Below are 12,299 nucleotides of genomic sequence, written 5' to 3' on the forward strand. Positions count from 1 at the left end.
TAAAGATCAGGAGCACCGGCAGTTGTGATGTCATCATTTGTATGTAAAGGTGTATTTGAATAACCTCTGACCTTCATCACAATGCAAATACAGAGCTGCAGAGTGCTTACATCTGTCCTCACACTGACTGGCTGTCTCACTGTGCTGTGTGGAGCAGCTGACTTCACATCTTCAACTCTAGGATGGCCAACAAACTGTGCCTTCTGCTGACAGCTCTCTTCCTGCCCTGTGAGTGTGTGACGCTTCATGCTGCTTTAAAGAGGAAAAAAGGTTTTTGGTTGTTTTACAGTTCCTCCTTATTCTCCTTTGTCTCACCTTCTGTCTGTTCTCTTGTTGTTTGGCAGCTGTGAATGGCCAGGCTATGGAGTCCATTCCCTCCACTCCAGTGTTGAAACAGCCTCAGGAAACTCTCAGTCTTTCCTGCAGGGGTACTGGCTTTACCTTCAGTAGCTATAATATGCACTGGATAAGACAAGCTGAAGGAAAAGCTTTGGAATGGTTGGGGCTCATTTACTATGATTCAAGCGCAACATCTTATGCCAGCAGTGTGAAAGGACGTGCAGAAATCACAAGAGATGATAGCAACAGCATGGTTTATCTGAGACTGCCCAACCTGAAGCCAGAGGACTCTGCAGTCTATTACTGTGCCAGAGACTCACAGTGATGAGAACAAGGAGAGAGGCTTTACAAAAACCCAAAGAAGTGTTTTATATATTGACCTCCAGGGGGCAGCAGGAGGTGTAAATGAAGACAATGAGGACTGCTCCTTAGTTGATGTGAAGTCAGTGTGAAAGAAACAGCTGTGCTTATGGTTGAATGACTTTGCATGTATGAAAGTGTAATGATGAATATATTAATCATGAGACATAGTGACAAACATAGGACAAATAAAAAGATGGATTTGATATAAAACTCTGATGAAAATTGCCATAATCAATAGAGACAATATTCATAAATAATAATCAGAGGTTAATCTGTGTCTGCTCTTTATTATTGTGCTGGAGAGCCACAGGGACTAAAGTTAGCTGAGCAACTGGACAAAGTCCTACTGTACTCATCCTTACACTGAGCTGATATACCCATCATACATACCCATATAGTTAATGTCTTTATACTTAGGTATATATACAGGAGCTGCACTGTCAGTTAATCTGAGGTCTGTTTATCATCTCCAGAGACAGCAGCAGACAGCAGCAGGTGTATCTCCACATCAACACCATACTAAACACTACAACAACCTCTAATATTGAAGATTCTGCTCTTTATTATTGTGCTGGAGAGCCACAGTGAGACAGGAGAGAGCAACACTCTGTACAACAACAATTACAATGCTAAGTCCCAGTAATTTTCCTAAAATCTGAAGTCAAGGAGCCTTCAAGTTAAAACTAGTTGAGAACTGAATAATAACTGAAGGTGTGAGACAAGAGCATGATCACAAAGAAATCATTTATCTTGCTTTTCCTTTCTGTGACATACTTGATACACTTCAAATGTAGATAACAAATAAAGAGTAAGGGACATTATCATCTAAACATATACAGCAGGACCTGCAACACATTCAGTTTAAGTAAATGTATGAAAAATAAACTCATTTTCTAGAGGAAGTATTGAAATATTAAAAGATGACTCATACACACAATCCAAGTATTGTCTGCTTGTAATAGGACAGTCTGACCTGGAGCCTCTTTTATAGCCTGTCAGTGTCCTTTTCTATGCAAAGTGAACTTCCTTCCAGTCTGCTATAAACTCTTCCTATCATGCTGTCAGCTGAGGCAGAAGGAGAGAAGCTCCCAGCAGATCACCTTCAATACCAACCATGTTCTCTGTAGCTCTGCTGCTGCTGCTGCTGTCTGCTGAATCCTGTGAGTAGTGGGAAAGGTTGTTGGTTGTTTAACAGTTGGTCCTTATTCTCCTTTGTCTCACCTTCTGTCTGTTCTCTTGTTGTTTGGCAGCTGTGAATGGCCAGGCTATGGAGTCCATTCCCTCCACTCCAGTGTTGAAACAGCCTCAGGAAACTCTCAGTCTTTCCTGCAGGGGTACTGGCTTTACCTTCAGTAGCTATTATATGCACTGGATAAGACAAGCTGAAGGAAAACCGTTTGAATGGTTGGGGATCATTTACAATGATTCAAGCGCAACATCTTATGCCAGCAGTGTGAAAAGGACGTGCAGAAATTACAAGAGATGATAGCAACAGCATGGTTTATCTGAGACTGCCCAACCTGAAGCCAGAGGACTCTGCAGTCTATTACTGTGCCAGAGACTCACAGTGATGAGAACAAGGAGAGAGGCTTTACAAAAACCCAAAGAAGTGTTTTATATATTGACCTCCAGGGGGCAGCAGGAGGTGTAAATGAAGACAATGAGGACTGCTCCTTAGTTGATGTGAAGTCAGTGTGAAAGAAACAGCTGTGCTTATGGTTGAATGACTTTGCATGTATGAAAGTGTAATGATGAATATTATAATCATGAGTTATAATGACAAGCATAGGACAAATAAAAAGCTGGATTTGATAGAAAACTGATGAAAATTGACAAAATCAACAAAAAACAATATGGATAAATGTATAATATTCATAAATAATAAAAACAGGTTCATCTGTGGTGCAATGATGTCACATTGATGATAGACAATGTGACAACAAAAAGTGTAACTGATAGTAAAATATGTGGAGTGTGAAGCTTCTATCAGTGATGGTGACAGCACTTTACTACTCTCAGTCAATCCAGGGCCGCTTGATCATCTCCAGAGACAACAGCAGACAGCAGGTGTATCTCCAGATGAACAGCCTGAAAACAGAAGATTCTGCTGTTTATTATTGTGCTCCACAGCCACAGAGACACAGGAGAGAACAACACAAACACTCAGCACACAAAGCCAAGTGAAGAGTTGCTGTTTATACTTCACATTCACAAAACAAATAAAGAATGAAGGTCATTAACAGATCAAAATAGATGGATAGATAGATAGATAGATAGATAGATAGATAGATAGATAGATAGATAGATAGATAGATAGATAGATAGATAGATGAAACATACGAATGAAAACATATTAAGCGTCTACAAATCAACAGGTGAAAAGACGGAGATATTAAACAATAATTTCTAAAACAAATCCAAGTACTGTCTGCTTGTAATAGGACAGTCTGACCTGGAGCCTCTTTTATAGCCTGTCAGTGTCCTTTTCTATGCAAAGTGAACTTCCTTCCAGTCTGCTATAAACTCTTCCTATCATGCTGTCAGCTGAGGCAGAAGGAGAGAAGCTCCCAGCAGATCACCTTCAATACCAACCATGTTCTCTGTAGCTCTGCTGCTGCTGCTGCTGTCTGCTGGATCCTGTGAGTTTCACTGAGACTCTTTTATAGGTCTCACTCTGTTCAACAGCGACTGAAGATTGAACATGTTTTTCTTTACAGGTGTGAGGTGTGAACAGCTGACACAGCCAGCCTCTGTGAGTGTGCAGCCAGGTCAACAGCTGACCATCAGATGTCAGGTCACCTATGCTCTTAGCAGCTATTACACAGCTTGGATCAGACAGCCTGCAGGGAAAGGACTGGAGTGGATTGGATCAAAATATACTGGTGACTCTTACTACAAAGATTCACTAAAGAACAAGTTCAGTATCTCCTTGGAAACGTCCACAAAGACAGTGACTCTGAACGGACAGAATATGCAGCCTGAAGACTCTGCCTTGTATTACTGTGCCAGAGACTCACAATGATACAAACCATCAGTGGACCTGCACAAAAACCCCTCAGTGTCTGCACAGTTCCACAAACCCACCAGAGGAGGCGCTATGAGACCTCACAATCATTCAAGACTGATTCCCTGCTTAACATGTTAGAGGCCACTGAATGTTATTAAATTATGCAGACATTCATATAAAATTATGAAAGTGTGGACACTTTAAAGAAACAATTGAACTGACAGCGTAGTAAAATGAGTAATATTACATGATGATGTCATCCACATCCGAGAAAGTCAAGGCTGGATGTAAACTCTAACATGACCTGCTGTTACATTGTGAGATATGGAGTTTATCCTGCAGATCAACATAATAATATCTACTAATATATATTTACAATTATTACTCTTCATATTTTTGTGCTACTCAGGTTTCAGGAACAACACAGATAAAACATGACTAACACTGAATCCACTCAGATACAGAGAAGCTGTACATGAGTGGCAGTACTGTAGCCACTCCCTCCTCCCTGTTTTTGGTTGCGTGCACTTTGTAAAGATCAGGAGCACCGGCAGTTGTGATGTCATCATTTGTATGTAAAGGTGTATTTGAATAACCTCTGACCTTCATCACAATGCAAATACAGAGCTGCAGAGTGCTTACATCTGTCCTCACACTGACTGGCTGTCTCACTGTGCTGTGTGGAGCAGCTGACTTCACATCTTCAACTCTAGGATGGCCAACAAACTGTGCCTTCTGCTGACAGCTCTCTTCCTGCCCTGTGAGTGTGTGACGCTTCATGCTGCTTGAAAGAGGAAAAAAGGTTTTTGGTTGTTTTACAGTTCCTCCTTATTCTCCTTTTTCTCACCTTCTGTCTGTTCTCTTGTTGTTTGGCAGCTGTGAATGGCCAGGCTATGGAGTCCATTCCCTCCACTCCAGTGTTGAAACAGCCTCAGGAAACTCTCAGTCTTTCCTGCAGGGGTACTGGCTTTACCTTCAGTAGCTTTAGTATGCACTGGATAAGACAAGCTGAAGGAAAAGGTTTGGAATGGTTGGCGTGGATTTACACCGATGGAAGCTCAACAGCTTATGCCAGCAGTGTGAAAGGACGTGCAGAAATCACAAGAGATGATAGCAACAGCATGGTTTATCTGAGACTGCCCAACCTGAAGCCAGAGGACTCTGCAGTCTATTACTGTGCCAGAGACTCACAGTGATGAGAACAAGGAGAGAGGCTTTACAAAAACCCAAAGAAGTGTTTTATATATTGACCTCCAGGGGGCAGCAGGAGGTGTAAATGAAGACAATGAGGACTGCTCCTTAGTTGATGTGAAGTCAGTGTGAAAGAAACAGCTGTGCTTATGGTTGAATGACTTTGCATGTATGAAAGTGTAATGATGAATATTATAATCATGAGTTATAGTGACAAGCAAGACATTTTCCAAAATCAATAAAGAAATAATATTCATAAAAGCACAATATTCATAAATAATAATCAGAGGTTAATCTGTGTCTGCTCTTTATTATTGTGCTGGAGAGCCACAGGGACTAAAGTTAGCTGAGCAACTGGACAAAGTCCTACTGTACTCATACTTACACTGAGCTGATATACCCATCATACATACCCATATAGTTAATGTCTTTATACTTAGGTATATATACAGGAGCTGCACTGTCAGTTAATCTGAGGTCTGTTTATCATCTCCAGAGACAGCAGCAGACAGCAGCAGGTGTATCTCCACATCAACACCATGCTAAACACTACAACAACCTCTAATATTGAAGATTCTGCTCTTTATTATTGTGCTGGAGAGCCACAGTGACACAGGAGAGAGCAACACTCTGTACAAAAACAATTACAATGATGAATCCAAGTAATTTTCCAATAATCTGAAATGAGGGACCCTTCAAGTTAAAACTAGTTGAGAACTGAATAATAACTGAAGGTCTGAGACAAGAGCATGATCACATATTAATCATTTATCTTGTTTTTCCTTTTTGTGACATACTTGATACACGTCAAATGTACGTAACAAATAAAGAGTAAGGGACAACTTAGAAATTTTCTCTCTCTAACTCATAATGTGAGCAGTTACAACAGAGAGGAATGAAGAACAATACAGATTCTGCTGAAACATTATTTTAAATGACACTAAGTGAATCTGAAATCTCCAAAAAGTCTCTTTAGCAACATTTGACTCATCACATTCAATAATTATGAAGAGCATAAACACATGAATTTGTTCACTGAATCAGAACTGTTTTATGATCTTTATGTGAAGTGGAAAAATAAATATAACAGAAACAAAGAGGAGGAGCAAGAACCTGGAAGCTGCACTTGTGTAAAAGTATAGAGTCATCATTTATTTATCATTCCAAAATGACGTTGTTACAAGTGAAATACATCAATGAGGTAAAATGTTTGAGTAAAATGAACTCAGCTGTTGATGTTAATTCTACTCAAGTACCAAAAGTTTTTTTTGGATAATAACTGTACTCCAGTATTGGAGTACAGTTATATATATATATATATATTATAAATATATATATATATATATATATTTTTTTTTAACAAATATTGCAGCTCTATTTTCATTTTTTCACCACAGGGACATGAATAGTCCATCATCAAAGCTTTGAGGGTAATGGACTTGAAGTATGTATTTTAATTTGGTTATGGAGTGAAGTAAACACAATTATTTCTGAAAATATAAATACACCACAAAAGTAAAGATTCTCTCAAGAACAACAAACAAAAACATCAACAATGATAAATCGAACATCTCTCAGTAATTTTCCAATAATCTGAAATGAAGGAGCCTTCAAGTTAAAACTAGTTGAGAACTGAATAATAACTGAAGGTCTGAGACAAGAGCATGATCACATATTAATCAATTATCTTGTTTTTCCTTTCTGTGACATACTTGATACACTTCAAATGTAGATAACACATAAAGAGTAAGGGACATTATCATCTAAACATATACAGCAGGACCTGCAACACATTCAGTTTGAGTTCATGTTTGAAAACTTAACTCTTTTTCTATAGGAAGTATTGAAAAACTAAAAGATGACTCATACACACAATCCAAGTATTGTCTGCTTGTAATAGGACAGTCTGACCTGGAGCCTCTTTTATAGCCTGTCAGTGTCCTTTTCTATGCAAAGTGAACTTCCTTCCAGTCTGCTATAAACTCTTCCTATCATGCTGTCAGCTGAGGCAGAAGGAGAGAAGCTCCCAGCAGATCACCTTCAATACCAACCATGTTCTCTGTAGCTCTGCTGCTGCTGCTGCTGTCTGCTGAATCCTGTGAGTAGTGGGAAAGGTTGTTGGTTGTTTTACAGTTGGTCCTTATTATCCTTTTTCTCACCTTCTGTCTGTTCTCTTGTTGTTTGGCAGCTGTGAATGGCCGGGCTTTGGAGTCCATTCCCTCCACTCCAGTGTTGAAACAGCCTCAGGAAACTCTCAGTCTTTCCTGCAGGGTTACTGGCTTTACCTTCAGTAGCTATGATATGCACTGGATAAGACAAGCTGAAGGAAAAGCTTTGGAATGGTTGGGATATATTTACAGCGATGGAAGCGCAACAAATTATGCCAGCAGTGTGAAAGGACGTGCAGAAATCACAAGAGATAATAGCAACAGCATGGTTTATCTGAGACTGCCCAACCTGAAGCCAGAGGACTCTGCAGTCTATTACTGTGCCAGAGACTCACAGTGATGAGAACAAGGAGAGAGGCTTTACAAAAACCCAAAGAAGTGTTTTATATATTGACCTCCAGGGGGCAGCAGGAGGTGTAAATGAAGACAATGAGGACTGCTCCTTAGTTGATGTGAAGTCAGTGTGAAAGAAACAGCTGTGCTTATGGTTGAATGACTTTGCATGTATGAAAGTGTAATGATGAATATTATAATCATGAGTTATAGTGACAAGCAAGACATTTTCCAAAATCAATAAAGAAATAATATTCATAAAAGCACAATATTCATAAATAATAATCAGAGGTTAATCTGTGTCTGCTCTTTATTATTGTGCTGGAGAGCCACAGTGACACAGGAGAGAGCAACACTCTGTACAAAAACAATTACAATGATGAATCCCAGTAATTTTCATGTAATCTGAAATGAAGGACCCTTCAAGTTAAAACTAGTTGAGAACTGAATAATAACTGAAGGTCTGAGACAAGAGCATGATCACATATTAATCAATTATATTGTTTTTCCTTTCTGTGACATACTTGATACACTTCAAATGTAGATAACAAATAAAGAGTAAGGGACATTATCATCTAAACATATACAGCAGGACCTGCAACACATTCAGTTTCAGTTAATGTATAAAAAATAAACTCATTTTCTGGGGGAAGTATTGAAATATTAAAAGATGACTCATACACACAATCCAAGTATTGTCTGCTTGTAATAGGACAGTCTGACCTGGAGCCTCTTTTATAGCCTGTCAGTGTCCTTTTCTATGCAAAGTGAACTTCCCTCCAGTCTGCTATAAACTCTTCCTATCATGCTGTCAGCTGAGGCAGAAGGAGAGAAGCTCCCAGCAGATCACCTTCAATACCAACCATGTTCTCTGTAGCTCTGCTGCTGCTGCTGCTGTCTGCTGGATCCTGTGAGTTTCACTGAGACTCTTTTATAGGTCTCACTCTGTTCAACACCGACTGAAGATTGAACATGTTTTTCTTTACAGGTGTGAGGTGTGAACAGCTGACACAGCCAGCCTCTGTGAGTGTGCAGCCAGGTCAACAGCTGACCATCAGATGTCAGGTCACTTATGATCTTGGCAGCCATTACACAGCTTGGATCAGACAGCCTGCAGGGAAAGGACTGGAGTGGATTGGAATTAAATATACTGGTGCCTCTTACTACAAAGATTCACTAAAAAACCAGTTCAGTATCTCATTGGAAACGTCCACAAAGACAGTGACTCTGAACGGACAGAATATGCAGCCTGAAGACTCTGCTGTGTATTACTGTGCCAGAGACTCACAATGATACAAACCATCAGTGGACCTGCACAAAAACCCCTCAGTGTCTGCACAGTTGTTCATGAAGCCACCAGAGGGGGCGCCACCACACCACTGTTTTTCTTGACTTTTCTCTCTCTAACTCATAATGTGAGCAGTTACAACAGAGAGGAATGAAGCACAATACAGATTCTGCTGAAACATTATTTTTACTCTCAGTGAATCTGAAATCTCCAAAAAGTCTTTAGCAACATTTGACTCATCACCGTCAATAATGATGAAGATCATAAACACATGAATTGTTCACTGAATCAGAACTGTGAGGTGAACTTCATGTGATGTGGAAAATATAACTATTACAGATACAACATGGAGGAGCAAGAACCTGGAAGCTGCACTTGTGTTAAAGTATAGATTCATCATTTATTCTTCATTCCAAAATGACTTTGTTACAAGTGAAATACATCAATGAGGAAAAATGTTTGAGTAAAATGAACTTAGCTATTTTTAATAATAACTCTACTCAAGTATTGAAAGTAAAATAATCTCTTGCTCCTCACGGTGACATGCAGAACTTCAGATACAGACATGAACTTAATCTGAATTACCATAATAGTATCTTATATTTGTCACTTTTTGACTTCTAGTTACAAAATCTTTCAGTTTGAATTTTTTTTTTCATTTTTTTTACAAACATTGCAATAAATTCTTTATTTTTGTACTACTGTGGCTTAAATATTCCATCACCAAAAGGTTTGAAAATAAAGGACTACAAAATTATATTTTAATTTAGATGTGTAGTGAAGTAAACATAATCATTTCTGAAAATATATTATATCCATGAAAGTAATAATTCTCTAAAAAAAAATCCATTAATACTGTATTCAAATATTTGTACTTTTTTGCTCCACATCACAAACAAAAACAGTAATAATGATGAAGCACACGTCTATCAGAAATTTTCCAGTAAACTGAAATCAAGGACCTTTGGTATAACAACTGAAGGTCTGAGACAAGAGCATGAACACATTTGAATCATTTATCTGGTTTTCCTTTCTGTGACATACTTCATACACTTCAAATGCACATAACAAATAAAGAGTTAGGGACATTATCATCAAATCATATACAGCAGGACTACAGTGCAGAAATCATATCCATGAAACGAACAAATGCTCTTTTATAGCCTGTCAGTGTCCTTTTCTATGCAAAGTGAACTTCCTTCCAGTCTGCTATAAACTCTTCCTATCATGCTGTCAGCTGAGGCAGAAGGAGAGAAGCTCCCAGCAGATCACCTTCAATACCAACCATGTTCTCTGTAGCTCTGCTGCTGCTGCTGCTGTCTGCTGGATCCTGTGAGTTTCACTGAGACTCTTTTATAGGTCTCACTCTGTTCAACACCGACTGAAGATTGAACATGTTTTTCTTTACAGGTGTGAGGTGTGAACAGCTGACACAGCCAGCCTCTGTGAGTGTGCAGCCAGGTCAACAGCTGACCATCAGATGTCAGGTCTCTTATTCTCTTAGCAGCTATTACACAGCTTGGATCAGACAGCCTGCAGGGAAAGGACTCGAGTGGATTGGACAGAAATATACTAGTGGCACTCTCTTCAAAGATTCACTAAAAACCAAGTTCAGTATCTCCTTGGAAACGTCCACAAAGACAGTGACTCTGAACGGACAGAATATGCAGCCTGAAGACTCTGCTGTGTATTACTGTGCCAGAGACTCACAATGATACAAACCATCAGCGGACCTGCACAAAAACCCCTCAGTGTCTGCACAGTTGTTCATGAAGCCACCAGAGGGGGCGCTACCACACCACTGTTTTTCTTGACTTTTCTCTCTCTAACTCATAATGTGAGCAGTTACAACAGAGAGGAATGAAGCACAATACAGATTCTGCTGAAACATTATTTTGACACCCAGTGAATCTGAAATCTCCAAAAAGTCTTTAGCAACATTTGACTCATCACCGTCAATAATGATGAAGATCATAAACACATGAATTGTTCACTGAATCAGAACTGTGAGGTGAACTTCATGTGATGTGGAAAATATAACTTTTACAGATACAACATGGAGGAGCAAGAACCAGGAAGCTGCACTTGTGTTAAAGTATAGATTCATCATTTATTCTTCATTACAAAATGACTTTGTTACAAGTGAAATACATCAATGATGAAATATGTTTGAGTCAAATGAACTTAGATGTTGATGTAAGTTCTACTCAAGCTCCAAAAGTATATATTGGCGAATAACTGTACTCCAGTACTGAAAATAAAATAATCTCTTGCTCCTCACGGTGACATGCAGAACTTCTGATACAGACATGAACTTAATCTGTATTACCATAATATTATGTTATCAATATAATAATATCTACAAATATATATTTACAATTATTACTCTTCATATTTTTGTGCTACTCAGGTTTCAGGAACAACACAGATAAAACATGACTAACACTGAATCCACTCAGATACAGAGAAGCTGTACATGAGTGGCAGTACTGTAGCCACTCCCTCCTCCCTGTTTTTGGTTGCGTGCACTTTGTAAAGATCAGGAGCACCGGCAGTTGTGATGTCATCATTTGTATGTAAAGGTGTATTTGAATAACCTCTGACCTTCATCACAATGCAAATACAGAGCTGCAGAGTGCTTACATCTGTCCTCACACTGACTGGCTGTCTCACTGTGCTGTGTGGAGCAGCTGACTTCACATCTTCAACTCTAGGATGGCCAACAAACTGTGCCTTCTGCTGACAGCTCTCTTCCTGCCCTGTGAGTGTGTGACGCTTCATGCTGCTTTAAAGAGGAAAAAAGGTTTTTGGTTGTTTTACAGTTCCTCCTTATTCTCCTTTTTCTCACCTCCTGTCTGTTCTCTTGTTGTTTGGCAGCTGTGAATGGCCAGGCTATGGAGTCCATTCCCTCCACTCCAGTGTTGAAACAGCCTCAGGAAACTCTCAGTCTTTCCTGCAGGGGTACTGGCTTTACCTTCACTAGCTTTAATATGCACTGGATAAGACAAGCTGAGGGAAAAGCTTTGGAATGGTTGGGGTATTTTGACACTGGAAGCACAGCATATTATGCCAGCAGTGTGAAAGGACGTGCAGAAATCACAAGAGATAATAGCAACAGCATGGTTTATCTGAGACTGCCCAACCTGAAGCCAGAGGACTCTGCAGTCTATTACTGTGCCGGAGACTCACAGTGATGAGAACAAGGAGAGAGGCTTTACAAAAACCCAAAGAAGTGTTTTATATATTGACCTCCAGGGGGCAGCAGGAGGTGTAAATGAAGACAATGAGGACTGCTCCTTAGTTGATGTGAAGTCAGTGTGAAAGAAACAGCTGTGCTTATGGTTGAACGATGTTGCATGTACGAAAGTGTAATGATGAATATTATAATCATGAGTTATAATGAAAAGCAAAGGAGAAATAAAAAGCTGGATTTGATAGAAAACTATGAGGAAAATTGCCATAATCAATAGAGACAATATTCATAAATAATAATCAGAGGTTAATCTGTGTCTGCTCTTTATTATTGTGCTGGAGAGCCACAGGGACTAAAGTTAGCTGAGCAACTGGACAAAGTCCTACTGTACTCATACTTACACTGAGCTGATATACC

The 12,299-nt window shown here is 39.4% G+C and overlaps 1 protein-coding gene across 1 annotated transcript in view; it reads left to right on the top strand.

The window, feature by feature from the left end:
* Window positions 1-361: 361 nt before the first annotated feature.
* LOC142987986 (uncharacterized) overlaps window positions 362-12,299 on the top strand; it is a 54,609-nt gene continuing 42,671 nt past the window's right edge. The window contains exon 1 of the mRNA XM_076136982.1: window positions 362-653. Coding sequence (XP_075993097.1) covers window positions 362-653 — 292 coding nt within the window. The remainder of the gene's footprint in view (window positions 654-12,299) is intronic.

The sequence above is a fragment of the Genypterus blacodes genome, unplaced genomic scaffold (assembly GCF_046128005.1).
Source record: "Genypterus blacodes isolate CSIRO-AG114 ecotype Tasmania unplaced genomic scaffold, CSIRO-AGI_Gbla_v1 ptg000291l_1, whole genome shotgun sequence".
NCBI lineage: Eukaryota > Metazoa > Chordata > Actinopteri > Ophidiiformes > Ophidiidae > Genypterus > Genypterus blacodes.